General features: G+C 37.0%; 3 protein-coding genes across 4 annotated transcripts in view; 1 reads left to right on the forward strand and 2 right to left on the reverse strand.

Annotated features, from left to right (window-relative positions):
- The window catches only part of LOC18016084 (probable WRKY transcription factor 16), a 45325-nt gene extending 30783 nt beyond the window's left edge, over positions 1-14542 (reverse strand). Inside the window, exons 1-5 of the mRNA XM_006398138.2 lie at positions 14139-14542; positions 12879-13878; positions 12511-12798; positions 12208-12417; positions 876-881 (exon numbers count right to left, since the gene is read on the reverse strand). Coding sequence (XP_006398201.2) covers positions 876-881; positions 12208-12417; positions 12511-12798; positions 12879-13878; positions 14139-14542 — 1908 coding nt within the window. The remainder of the gene's footprint in view (positions 1-875; positions 882-12207; positions 12418-12510; positions 12799-12878; positions 13879-14138) is intronic.
- LOC18016082 lies at positions 5373-7631 on the reverse strand. Of its 2 annotated transcripts, none has more exons than XM_006398136.2 (4): positions 7504-7631; positions 6991-7284; positions 6300-6479; positions 5373-6172 (listed from the first exon to the last, which is right to left on the reverse strand). In XM_006398136.2, the coding sequence occupies exons 2-4, from the start codon at positions 7252-7254 to the stop codon at positions 5552-5554; spliced, it is 1065 nt and encodes a 354-aa protein (XP_006398199.1). In that variant the 5' UTR covers positions 7255-7284; positions 7504-7631; the 3' UTR covers positions 5373-5551. The 2 variants fall into 2 exon arrangements, with proteins under 2 accessions (XP_006398199.1, XP_024010981.1); XM_024155213.1 differs by lacking the exon at positions 7504-7631 and adding an exon at positions 7389-7497.
- Positions 8972-10082, forward strand: LOC18016083 (putative pentatricopeptide repeat-containing protein At1g43010). Its single transcript, XM_024155321.1, is given in 3 exon segments — positions 8972-9211; positions 9280-9669; positions 9672-10082. Coding segments are annotated over 3 exon segments (1041 nt in total).
- Positions 14543-14808: the final 266 nt, after the last annotated feature.

The raw sequence follows: 14808 nt of genomic DNA on the forward strand, positions 1-14808 counted from the left end.
GAGAACGAGAAACAGCTGCCATATCTGGCAAAGATTTTTATCTCTCTATCAAATATCGAGAATTAATTAGCCTCCTTTGATGGGTTTTAACGAAAATAACAGACTAATCATATATTGACGCGTGTCTTCTGAAAAGGTCTTCTCTTCCAACACATTATTTTCCAAAGTTCCTAACTAGATTTGAGTGAAATAAAGCAGTAAGCATCTCCACCCCTGGGTTGTTAACATTATTTAATAATAAATTTGACATCTTTAAAAATTAAGAATCTTTTCTCTATTTTTAAGTTCATTCCTAATATTCTTTAAGAATTGCTAAAATATTAAATGGGTTGAATTAATGGATAGTAAGAGCATCTCCACCCCTTATACTCATGAGAGGTTGTTAACATTATTTAATAATAAATTTAATATCCTTAAAAATTAAGAATCCCTTCTCTACTTTTTAAGTTCATTCTTCATATTCTTTAAGAGTTGTTAAAATGTTAAATGGGCTGAATTAATGGGCTGATTTTTTAGAAAAATATTCTTCTAAGGCCCAAAACAATGTGAACATATTTTCTGGCCCAATTTGTAAATCATCCGACATCAATCCGTAAACCAAATTTTATTGCATTACACATAATTTATAACATTCAAAACATGAAAATTATACAAAATATATATAAAATCATTATTAAAATCAGAAATACATGTAATTAGCCAAAATTTTGCCATATATGCTCAATTAAATCGGCTTTCAATCTGTCATGTATTTCGTTATCACGAATTTCATTCTGGATGCCGATCATATTGCTAATATTTGTAGGCATATTCCTTGAATACGTCATATCCACCTGTGAAGTTCTGCTTCCTTCTACTTGTTGGAATCCAGATACATCAAACTGAGTGTGATTTGCTCGTTCGTTTTCCACTACCATATTGTGCAATATGATGCATGCTCTCATAATCTGACCTATTTTTTCTTTATCCCATATAAGAGCTGGGTTTTTAACGATAGCAAATCGAGCTTGCAAGACGCCAAAAGCTCGCTCGACATCTTTTCTAGTGGATTCTTGTCGGTTTGCAGCATTTTGCTTTTTCACCCTGAGGACGATTAATAAATTGTATAAATGTTGCCCAGTTTGGATAAATACCATCGGTGAGATAGTACGCCATACGATACTTGTGTCCGTTGACCCAATAATTCACTTTTGGGGCTCTTCCTTCTAATATATCGTCAAACACGGGTGAACGGTCAAGAACATTGATATCATTTAAAGTACATGGCGGTCCAAAAAATGTGTGCCATATCCAAAGATTATATGATGCTACAGCTTCTAACACGATTGTCGGTTTTCCTGATCCACGTGTATACTGCCCTTTCCAAGCGGTAGGGCAATTCTTCCACTCCCAATGCATGCAGTCTATGCTTCCTATCATCCCGAGAAATCCACGTACCTCTCCAATATCGAGTAATTGTTGAAGATCTTCTGGGTGGGTCTTCTTAAGTACTCATCTCCGAACAAATGTATTATTCCTTGTACGAATTTTTCCAAGCATTTAATTGCAGTAGATTCACCAAGTCGGAGGTATTCATCAACCGCATCAGTCGCACAACCGTATGCCATCATACGGATTGCTGGCGTACACTTTTGTAGTGCAGAAAGACCAACCCGTCCGATAGCATCTCTCCTTTGCTGAAAGTACGGAATTTCTTGGGAGAGTCGATCAACAATACGCATGAACATAGGCTTGTTCATTCTAAAACGACGTCGAAATATATGAGGAGGGTATGTAGCATCTTCATTAAAATAGTCGTTCCATAAACGGTTGTGGCCTTCTTTACGGTGTCTTTCTATATATGCTCATTTCTTCTTTTGCCTTCTTGCGGCTTGCCGATCAAGAACAGCTTCTAACATATTGTTGATTTGTCGATCAAAAGCTTCTTCAATATTTTCCTCAAACGATCCATCATCATCACTATTATTGTTGTTTGATGAAGATGCCATCCTTTTAGTGTTTTTTTAAACAAGAAAATCGAAAATAGGGTTTGGATCAAATAGAATTTGAATAAAAGAGAATTGTCTACAATGATCAACAAAGAAAAATTAAAAGTTTGAGTTTGTGAGAACTTGAATTGTATAACAAAGTCTTTGAGTTCGTTTGATACAATAACAAAGAGAAATGTCTTCATATATATAACAAGGGAATGACCTACAATAATCTTACACGTTTGTGGTTTTCATCCACTAACAAATATGTGGGTTTACAATACTACAAAACAAAAGCAAATGGACCCATATTACAAAAGAGTGGTTTACAATACTAGACAACAACATCAAATGGACCCTTGTCTTCCACGTCGAAATCGAATATTGAAAAACATCCAAACAAGTACATTGCCCCTTGATGAATGCACTAGCCACTTCTCTTCATAAGAAAGCACAGATTCCTGCAAACAAGTAATAATAATTCACATTACCATTTAAACTTATTCAAAGACATCCAAACAAGTAATAATAATTCATCTTCATTAAAACAGACATTTAAGTTGTTAAAAACACAAATGACACATAAAACACATAAAGCATCATAAAAGTTTAAACGAAAAGACCGAAAAAAAATTATTAAGACAACAATTCAAGCAGCAACTTGGTCTTAACAGCCACTTCCACTTCAGATAGTGGTTCTGGTTTGGCGAGAAGTTGTTGTAGAATCTTGTTCTTCGAGACCTTGTCCTTCATGTCCAAATCTGCTTTTTTGATATCCCAGATGTTTTGTAACAGGATGAGATCTTCTTTACCACCGGCTGACTTGTTCCCATTCTGCTTAGAAGCTTTCTTTGAAGCCTTTACTCCAGGAGGTCGAGTGTCTGGTTGAGTGCTAAATGAATGTTCTTCGTCCTCTTCATCCAACCTTCTTTTCGAGCTTGACCCACCTTTCACCTTAGAAGCCGAGGACCACTTCTGGTCATACCGTAACTCACGCCATGCATGATCAAGTGTGAACTTAATCTTGTAATCGTTAAAAAAGATAGCATGTGCTGCTTTCATCACGTCATCCTCGTTTTGGCCTGATGACTGACTTTTCCGAGCAGCTTCGTAACACCCCACAAATTTACAAACATGATCGTTGATCCTACCCCACTTCTGCTTAACATGACTGAGCTCTCTGTTTGGCAATTCTGCGAGCTGCTCACTAGCATTAAAGTAATCTTGTATCCTCTTCCAAAACGCAGGAGCCTTTTGCTCATTCCCCACCACTGGATCCTTTGAGGTGTTTAGCCATGCGGTGATCAAAGCCACATCCTCCTTTGGTAACCACTGCCTTCTTTCCCTGCGTTTCTTTGTACCTTTGGTGACATTTGGATCATCAGGAGTTTGGCTACTTAAGAGAACCATTTCTGATGATCCAAGGTCTACACATGGCGAGTAACCATCATTAACTAGTTGACTAGTTAAGAGGTTAACAAAGCCATGCGGGTTACTCAAGGGATCGGTGGAATCCATTTTCTAGCCTAGTGTGTTTTTTGAACAAAGTTGAGAAGAACAAAGGCAAGTGTTTAGCGAGTTAAGGTTTTAGTGTTTAGAAGAAAGAAGTTTGTGTTTGTGATTAGGTGTTTTTACCGAGTCTGTTTGAGTTTTAAATAGCAGAAAGTGTTGAAGTTAATTTACCAAGCAAGCATTAACATCATCTACATCTTTACCTAACAAACACTCAAGCATTGATAATTTTTTAAGTGTAACAAGACTTTTACCTAACAAAGTTAAAAGCTATCCAGAGCATTTATCACAAAGCTAACCAGAATTTATAACAAATCCTAAACAAACCTAAAAGCTATCTCCTACAAAGTAAATTTGCAAACCAGAGTAAGGAAAGGTTTACCTTGCATCACAGATTCAATGAAATTGATGGGCCTTGAAAGAGCTGCTCTCCATTTTTCCTCCATTGTCCTAAAAAAAAAACAGAGAGAAGTTCCAAGTCATGTAAACGAACCAAGCATTAAACCCAACTAGACCTTTAATTGTTTCACCTAACAAACCACTAACAAACATTTATCACAAACTAGTTCAAGCTAATAAACAACTGATTACAAGTGTAAGCAGTAAACCAATCACTTTCTGAAATAAACAACCGATTACAAACAAACAAAGACAACCGATTAGAATACACCAAACAAACTAGTGACTCATACACCAAACAAACAGACTTTGACTCATACACCAAACAAGAATCAAGGCTGAACAAGAACAACCGATTAGAATACAAGAAATAAGACAACCGATTACAACTGTAAACCAACATGACCTTTAACCGATATATCACAGCTAATCAAATTGAGAAACATATGAAAACTGATCGAATTCAAACAATTTCTAGAGATTTATAACTACAGACAACCCAAAACATGCAAATTACTTAACTCAGAACATGCAACTCAATGATTCAATGTTTGGATCAAACCCTAAAGCAAGGAGAAAGCAAAATTCACTAAAGAAACTCACAAATCTCACAAAGAAACTTACAAATTTCATCTCAACTTCGCAATTTCAACTCAGAAATTCACTAGAAAAAAAAACCCTAAAATCATTACCTTCGAGAGTTGCTCTGATGCTGTGCTGATTCACCGCCAATCGTTTAGCTCGTCCATCCGCATGATGCTCCATCGATTTCATCCTCCGTCACCGATCAATTTTCTCCGTCAAAGACTGATTCTTGAAACTCCAAATCGTCGACTTTTTCTGATTTTTCTCGACGATGTCGACTCTCTTACCTCGACAAAAACTTGGACCGAAAAACACAAGAAAAATGGGGTTGGACTGAGATTTTTATTAGGTCATATATGATTTTAAGCCCAAATCCAAAAAAAGCTTCTTCCAATTAAAAACCGCCACATGGATATATACTCAAGAAAGAGAAACTTTTTCGTAAGAGTTTATTAACTCAGGATATAAGCTTTTACTAATTTTATGATTTATTTTTATTGCTTCAAAATCTTTATATCTCACTACATCTCTCGGATGGAGACGGTCTAAGTACTATCACGCGACCTGCACGTGAACATAAACATGCGACTATGCCACTCTCTCATTGGGTTTTTTTCGGTTTAATGTGGTATGGTTCGGTTTTCTCGACCGTGAATCTGAGTTTTATTCAATTCATGTAAAAAAGTATAATCAAATTAAAAAATAAATAATCAATTCCGATATATTGGATATATATCCAAATTTAATTACAAATATTATTCGGTATAAATGTTTATGCACTATTCGAATTATTTTCTAATTTATGAATTTCGATTTGACTCGGTTATTTCCGATCCACAGGAAAGTCGCCTATAGTCTATAAATTTGATATGTTTTTTTTTTTTGGTAAAAAGATTAGATTTGATATGTTCATAATCATAAAATCATATACACAGAACTTATAGATACAGTATCATCATAAATTATTTATTACAAAATATATGAGATCCTAGTTTGACTAGATCCTGGTTTGACTAGACTCGAATAATTCACAAAGAAAAAGTACTAAAAATATTTTTGAAGTATAAAAAGACTCACAAAAAAACTTAACCAACATAGTCCACGAACTCTGGCGGCGAGAGGACCGGGACCGAGCCACGACCGAGCAAAGTCAAGACCGAGCCAGCAGTGCTAAAGACTCGTGGAACCACTATTCGAGCAATTCTCGGTAGAGTTGGGTAAGTAAGAGTACCAACGATAAACCAATTGAGACTCATAAGAGCAACAGCATCTAAAGCCGGTTTGTTCTTGACCGTTTTGAAAAACTGAACCACACTTCTCAAAGAGATACCAACCACAGTGAAGAGTGCACCTATGAGTGGAGTACAAAGCTCCCGTTCTTTGGCTCCATACACTACTATACCCACCACGAGAGCGAGCATCGCGCTGAACATGCTTCTTGAAACCGCAATGTCTCTCTCCAAACCTAGAACTCTTGGTGTTAGCTCTTCGTCTTTAGGGATTGTCGATTTTGCAAACGGGTAAAGAGGTGATTTAACCGATGTAAACTCGGTTCTTCCCTTTGACACATAAGTGATATTCTTTGGCTTTGGTGTGCTAAGAATCTCACTCGGTTCTTCCTCGGCTTTGACTTTGCTTTTCTTGCTCCAATAGTCTTTTTCACAAACTTCCTTCAGTTTAAGATTTTCCTCCTTTAGTTCTTGCAACTGTCAAAATCCAAATGTTTTAGAACATATGTATATTTTGTTAAGCGAGAAGTCAATTAAACCAGAATATTCGGGCAGCATAAAATGTATTTGGTTATGAGAAGATTGATAAAACTGGTTTTGGTACCTCTGCCTCTAGCTTTTTGATTCTGGAACTGGCTTCTTCATTTTCATCTTCTAGTTCATCTAACTCGCGTTCCATGATTCGATATTCTTTGATCGCTGCTCGAAGATTGTCTTCAATTTCTTTTCTATTCCATTCAAGACTCTCTAGCTCATACCGCAACTCATAAATACTCTGCTCAAGCTGAAAATATACAAAAGATCCCCTTCAAATGCATAATTGGAAAATCTTATCAACTTTTCAAGAAGCTGCTTTAAAATAAACCAAATATCATCAATTTCTTGATCAAAAGTTACTTAACTCTCTAAAATCAAAAGAGGACACAATAGACTTATTTTGAATAACTACTGAAACAATTTTAAGATATGTTCGCCTAATCTTGAGGATCATTCCATTAATTAGAATCAAAAAAAGATTTACTAAAACATTAGTCAAAATTAGCCTAAATGATCAATAAAAGGTCAGTACCAAATCTTCCACAAATCAATCAAAGATGACTAAAACAACAATTGAACTTAGCCAAAATTGTTCATCAAAATCTCAATACCAAATCTTGCTCAAATCAATCGAAGATGATTAAAACAAATGTATTTCGAACCTTGTACATTTCAATCAAAGTGAATAACTTTTTGTAAGAACCAATCAAAGATTACAAAAACTGAAAACAAGAAAAGGATTGCAAACCGAAACGAACCAGTCTTTCCCTTGGTATAGAAGCGAAGAAGCGAATAGGAAACGTAAAGAGAAGAACAGATCCCCAGATTGTGCCCCACAAAGCTCTCCAGAACATACTTAAGTTGAACCAAATAGCAGAGCTCACCATATCAGTAGACACAAAGGTTGTAACAAGAGCTGTTCTAACACAGAACACACATGCAGATATGCAGAAAAAGAAAGGTCTGGTCATCAGATAAACTGAATATGAGACCAACCCTGAAACCAAACCTCCAAGATCCATTTTTCTTCACCGACAAAATTTTGTTTGTCCCTTTGACAACATGAACACACACAATGAGTCATTAGGTAAAGGAATTTCCACAAAAGGTCGAGAATTTTGAGATTAATATCCTAAAAGGTAGTGAATTTCGATACCAAAAATTTATAACTTGGGGAATCTCGAAGAATTGACTCTTATGGCTTTATTGTTATAGTTATTTTAAGAGCGGCATCAGAATTCCATAAAAGAAAGGAGAAATTAAAAGCATACCTTTATTTTAGGCACAGAGTAAGAGTAAGAGTGACTGTAAGAGAAGAAGTTGCAGCGAGTGAAGTCAGAGAGAAGCAAAGGAAACTCGATAGGGAAAGAGACAGAGATGTGGCAGAGAGAGCCAGAGAGGTGAGCCATGCACGACACGTTGAATGTATTTCTCAGGGTATTCGGGTTTTGGATAAAGATCCAAGTTTTTGAGAATATAATATACCTTCCGTTAGAACAAAAACCCAAAAACAATACAAAGATATTACATTATTATGAAATCAAAACAAACGACGTTAAATTTTTTTGAAATGATAGACAAACTCCTGAAATACTATGAATTCTGACTTCTAAACTTTATTCTTGTCTAATGGAAAAAAAATTATAAAGGAAAATTCGTCAAGATAAAATGCAAAAACAATTATGTAAAAATTAATTATAGCCAGTAAATACTAAATAGAGTTATATGAAAACCAAAAAAAATTATCCATATAAAGGTTTGCAAAAAAACCCATATAAAAATCCAATCGCTTGTGTGTTCCACGTTTTCACATAACTTTCTTTTCTAAATTATCTCTCATATTCTAGTAAACCTGTCAATGGTGAATCATTCTAGTAATTTTTCGTAAAACTAAAATCATTCTAGGTAATTTCTCATATAATATTTCTTTCATTGACATGTATACATGGAAGAAGCTAGTTGTGAAAATCATTGTCGAACTCTTGAATTGTATATATTGCTTCATGTCCATACAATCTTTCTTGGTATATCTAAAGAACACTAGAGGATATACCAACTTCAGCTACTATGATCATCTCCTACTAGAGAGTTTGGCTGTGATAATGGATTAATAAAGAATGTCATTACGTTAAAATAGTCAATTTTTCGATAAAAAATTATTGGAAATACGTCACAAATTATTGTTTCCAATGGGCAATGGATTTTTGGTTTTAGGTCGTAAAAAAACTATATCCATCGGAAATTATCCGATGACATCATTCCTCGAAACACATCGAAATTTCAGTTTTATTTTATTTTAAAGTATTTTATCCCATACAATATGAGGTGAAGAGTTTAGAAAAATAGAGACTAGAAATGGTAAGTCATTGAGATTTGAGCATAACAAAAAGTAATATGGACCCATACTAAGTAGAGTGAATTTTCCCACTATTTCTATGTAAAATTGTAAATGGAGATTTAACACTGAAAAAAAAACATGTGATAACAAAAAAAGTTTTACTCCAAATATGATGGGTCCAGAGTAAAACCTTACACTAAATATTAACCAGTCAGACCCAGAAAGTAACACAATCCTTAGCCTTGTGGATTAAGAAAATAATACAATCCCTAGTCTTACGGATGAGTATAATGAAGTGTTAATAAAAAAAAATGTTTAACTAGTTTAACTTATTTTTTTTTCTATTCCAAAAAAATACAAACTCACGTAAATCCTAATAAGATTTTTTCCAATCGCCAAACATGATTAAGACGCAGATTCTTCAACAACAAACAAGGCGTCTACTTAGTAATAGAAGTTGTTTCTTTCGATCCTTTGAAACCCTATCGGATCCAAATGGAACTCCCCTGAGTCGGGTCGGGAAAGATTCAGATCAGAATGAGAAATAGTGGAAACAAGAGCAACATCATGTGAAGCCCTCTGACCTCAGATCCAGCATCAAGAATCTCTGTGACTCCAAAAAATTCTCTAAAGCACTTGAGGTTTTTCATTTTATATTTTTAGTCTTTCATTAGTAATTTAGTAACAAAACGTTTCTGATATCTTTCAGGCGTCAAAATGGATGGGTGAACAAAACGTTTTTGAAATATTTCCTGAAGACTACACAGCACGGTTTCATCTCGTTGAGAATCTTCTTGGTTTGGAAGAAGCCGAGAAGTTCTTCAAAAGCATCCCATAGAACATGAGGGATTACTCTGTCTACGCCACTCTCTTGAGCTCTTACACGAGATCAAAGAAAGAAGTGGATAAAGCCGAGTCCACGTTTGAGAAGATGAGAGAGCTCGGGTTCCTCTTGAAACCTTTCCTGTACAACTCGATGATTTCTCTCTATGGTCAGCTTCAAAATCAAGATATGGTCGGGAAGCTCGTACACGAGATGCTAGAAAACAACGTGGAGATGGACGGTCCCACGGTGAACAGTGTTTTGAGTGTATACGCGATCCAAACAAGATAAACGAGATGGAGGGGTTTAAAACGTGGGTTGCTGAACAAGAAATCAAAATCGAAAGAGGCACGATCGTTGCAATGGAAAGGGCTTTCACTGCATCCGGTTCAATAGAAAAAGCCATAGAGATGTACGGTGATGTTGCAAGGAGTGAAAGAAAAGTGCACGTTCTTTGGAATGAGTGTAAGAAAGAAGCAAAAGATGAGCGATATCGAACTGTGATCAGCTCTTTATTGAAGCTGAATGATGTACAAGGAGCAAAGAAGATACATGTAGAGTGGAAACCTGAAGGACCGAAGCTGGATAAGAGCTGTGAGACTCCGCTCCCGTCTTTCCTTTTGTTTTTACTTTCGGAAATCAGACGGACGGGTTATCAAATCCATGAAACCGATCCGTTTTTCATCTGAATTGGCAATCAATTCTGAATGCTCCAACCGCCCATTCTGAATGCTCCAACCGCTCAACGTCCTCTCTCTATACACGTTGGTCCAACGCCCTCTTTTCTAGGCCTGTTGGCTCACTACTGTACGATGGTCGGTCTGTTAATCCGGGAGGCTCGTAAGACTTGTCTACTGTCCCTGAAATCACCACATAATCTTTCTCCGTGCTTTGTCCTCACTCACACGGTACCACAGACCACTTTCCGGTAGATCACCTATCTTGAGATTACTCCCAATTCAAGCACGCTTAACTCTGGAGTTCTCTCAAGACACTTGACCAAAAAAGATAAGTGCACTTTGATGACATATATACTAGAAATTAGGATGTTACAATTGTCCCTGACTTCCAAAGAATTCGCCCTCGGATTCTCTCTAACTCAACCACGTCCCAAGACGCCACCCGGATCAGAGCCGCTTGGCTAACCTTGGCTCTGATACCAATTGTGAAACCCTGTTCCCGTCTTCCATTCCGAGAACCAGATAGACCGGTTATCAAATCCATGAGATCCGATCCGCTTTTCATTTAGATTGGCTATTAACTCTGAACGTCCAAACCGCTCCTTCCAGTGAGTCCAACGCCCTCTATCTAGGCTCGTGGACCCAACGTCTTCTCTTTAGGTCCGTTGGCCCAACACCCGGGTCCTCTCTTTAGGTCCATTGGCCCAACACCCTCTTTTCTAGGCACATTGGCCCAACGTCCTAGGCCCATTGGTCCACCACAGTCTAACAGTCGGTGCGTTAGTCAGGAAGGGTCGTAAAACTTGTATACTGTTCCTGTAATCACTACGTGATTTTTCTTCGTGCTTTGTCCTCATTCACACGGTACCGCAGACCACTTCCCGGTAGATCACCCATCCTGAGATTGCTCTCAATTCAAGCACGCTTAAATATGGAGTTTTCTCAAGACACTAGATCGGAAAAGATATAGATCGGAAAAGATAAGTGCACTTTAATGACATAAATAATAGAAATCGGAATGTGACATAAGCATAACGGGTTTGCTGATTTCTCGGTATTATGCGGAATGGAATAAATTGGAGGTTGAGGAAATGGTAAAGTTGATTAGAAAGAAGAGGTAGGGGATGCATTTAAAGAAGGTTATGTATATGGAGAAGTCGACTAGAGAGAAGAGATATGGTTGGATGCATATAAACTACTCTTTTTCGAGTTTTGGTTTTCGCAAGATCTCTTGGTTATCCGATTTAGTGACATTAAAAGAATGGTTGAGGTGCATTGTGGGTTGCATTAGCTTGGTTGCCATCATTTTATTAATGGAGGCATTAGCGATCCTTACTGCTTGCTTGCCTTTGCCTTTATTCGAATACGCTTGGCGTGAGTGTATCATGGAACAGCACTCGCCTACATCATATATAGAGGTGAAGATCTTAAAAGATACCCCCATGTTATATTATTTCCTTTACGTTTGTAAATAGATTCTGTGTTTGGCTTTGATATGGATTAATAAGCATTCTTTTAAAAACTAGTTTAGTCTATACATGATTCTTGGTTCTTGGTATAATTTTCCAAGGTAGAAAATCAAGTGAAAGTTCTGTCGTTTTCTTTTGTTTCTACACTTTGTTGTTTCTAACAAAAAGAAATGTTATTAGATTAAGCAAATGATATAAAACAAATAATAAATGAGTCTGTTAACAGCATAAGCTCATCGAAAACAGTGAAAATTTACATCGTTATGACAGCAAAAACAGAAAAAATTTATAACCACGCATCACAAGAAATTAAACAATGAAAAGACATTATTTTTATATTCTGAATCTGGTCCGCATGACATGAATCAGGCCTTATCCTCCTTGAGCATTTTGGAATCCATATTCTGAAGAGGAATTTTGAACCTATCAAATTCAATTAGATTTGCCACAGCCCACTCTAAACTTCTGCGGCTCATCCACACGACTTTTTGACACATCATATTTTTAAATGTAGGCGGTGATTCCACCATGTCTGGATGATCCGCTACCCTTTCTTGGCTACTGGGCTCAGGAGGCTCTGACTTCAGAAGTTTTAACTGATTGTCTATGAATAAGCTCTGCATGTTGATGGTCTTAATGGATGATCCCTCGAACTTCAGTTCAACATTAGATGGGAACTCTGGGAAACTTATCTTTGTGAAACTAGGGAGATGAACAAGTCTGAGTTTCTGCAAATGACGAATGGCTGGGAAACTCTGCAAGTTCTTACAGCCGCGGAGATCAACTTGCTCGAGGTTTCTTGCTTCTGAGAGTTCATTAACTTCAAGCAGTTTCTGAGAATGTCGAAGGTTGATCCTCTTAAGCATCTTGAGGTTCTGAGAGCACAGAGAAACACAGTTGTAAGTGAATGGCTAAAGGAAAATAATAACAATAAGAATGTCTTTACACTTTTATTTGGGTTTGCTTACTTTGGTTCCTCCCCAAAGAGTTTGGAGTTGACTGTAAGGCATATCGAGTTCAACAAGGTTGCTTGGATCAAAATCTTGTGGTAAGGACGTCAAAGGATAATGTTCCCAACAGAGATATCTAAGCCCATAAGGCAGAGAGAGAGACTCGAGGGCCTTGTGATGTTTTCCAGGATTCGAGTAGTAAATCTTCAAGTACCTAAGATTATACATGGATCCGAATGAAGAAATTTTGATACCTTGGTTAAAAATAGATGCATCCAGAGAAATGGCTTCGATGTCTGTAGTGCCCTGAAACAACACAACATAAGAGCTTAATGGATGATCAAGGAGGGAAATTCAAAACTTAATTGGTTTGAAAAGGGACATACCAATAAACATTTAAAACTTGTTTTGGGGTCTTCACTGATTTTGAGCTGATGACACCTCCCAATTTCTCGGACTACCGCTTGAATCATGCTATGCATTTCCAATCTGTTTTCTGAAATAGTCACCAAAGAGTTCTCCACAAGCCGGTTGATTCCAATCTCTGGAAAGAAACCAAGGTCTTGAAGTAGTTTCGACACACATTCAATATTTTCGCCTGTGAAGAAAAAAGAAATATACACAAGTATGTTCTTCTCGTTGTCACTAAGTGCATAGTAGCTACTCTTGACTACTTCCATAATCTGATGTGGAGGAGCTTGCTTGAGCTTGAGAAACAAAGTCTCCTTTTGAATTGGTTTCTCGTGTGATGACATTTCTTTGCCGTATACTCTTAGAGCTAGAGGGTTTCCATTAGCATATTCGATCACCTTCATAGAAATTTCTGTAAGAAGATTCGTCTCTCTCACATCTCTTTCAAAGGCACACCAGGAGAATAGTTGACGAGCCTCGCGCTTGTTTAACCCTTCAACCTTGTAAGCTTGGTTGACTTGACACTGAGAAAGCACTTGCTCGTCTCTGGAGGTTATGATGATCAAGCTTCCAGGACTAAACGAGACAAGCCCAGCGAGAAAAGACTCTGCATCTAAATGATTCCTCACGTCATCAAGAACAACAAGAACTCTTTGTTTAAGTTTTTGATTTGGAAGAGTCTTGAAATGTTCCTGCAGCAAACGGTAAAGTCCCTTCTCTTGAACGGTTTCATGAAAGTTTTGAAGTAAGCAAGTTGCTTCATAGTCACCAGACATTTGATCAAACACTGCATTAGCAAGCGTTGTCTTGCCTATGCCTGGCATACCCCAAATTCCTATGGTTTTGACTCCCCATTGTTGCTTGCATAGCAAGTTTTCTATATCCGGTAGCATCCTTGAGTAGACTCCGATTCGTTCTTTCGGAAAAATCTTCTCATAAACATCTCTAGCAATCTTTTCCACAAATTCGCAGTCACTACAAAAGAAATTCGTATTGCTCTTAATTACGGAGTTACTATGTTATTTTATATCACTTGATGCCTCTCATGAGATATCAACCAAGGAAAAATGAATGTTGGAGCCTAAAATAACAACAAAATTTATTTAATATTGGATCAGTTGGAGAGAAACCATGTTTATCGTTAAACTGTGTATTGCGTATTAGGCAGATCTTCAACTAGTAACTTATAATCTATATAACGTATTAACCGAAAATAGAATAAAAGTGTTTCTAACCTTTTAAAATTGATATCTTCGTGGCCAGGTAAGCTTGCAATTTCTTCAAGAGCATTGCACCATTGACTTGCTTGATATGAAGTCCAATGCTCAAAGAGAGCCTTGGCGAAATTTGCCTTCACATTAGATCTACTAACTCCACAAAATACAGTGGTCACCACATGACCTTTGTCATGTCTCCTTTGTATAGTCTTTAAGAAATCATCCAAAGATTCCTTGGAGGACGCGTAGTTCTTAGAGAAAATCAAAACAGAAGCAATGGACATGGAGAATTCATCATGTTTATCTGTGAGCACAGAAATGCCTTTTCGACCAAAAGCAGCCGATAGATGGGGGACGAGAGACCATCTTATTGTCTCATCCGATCTATCGAAGCTGATTTTGACCTTGTTACGAGCTGCCATGGCTTGAGAAAATCTTAAGATTGGTGGTTTATTGGGAATGCTCTGTTTCTGGGAACAGGGGATGGTGAACAATAGAGTCTTAACTTATAGTGCAATTTGCTGATGTAAATAATATGTTTTTCTGTTTTAAAGCAATTTCCATGATGGTGGGTCTTATTCATATTTCATCGTAAAGCTCTTCTTTAAAAGCAACCAGAAATTTATTTGAATTGGTGGGTTTTTTTAACGGCAACACTCTATCTCTTTGAACAAGTCTCAGCAATTTA

Source organism: Eutrema salsugineum, unplaced genomic scaffold (assembly GCF_000478725.1).
Source record: "Eutrema salsugineum unplaced genomic scaffold, Eutsalg1_0 scaffold_20, whole genome shotgun sequence".
Taxonomy (NCBI): domain Eukaryota; kingdom Viridiplantae; phylum Streptophyta; class Magnoliopsida; order Brassicales; family Brassicaceae; genus Eutrema; species Eutrema salsugineum.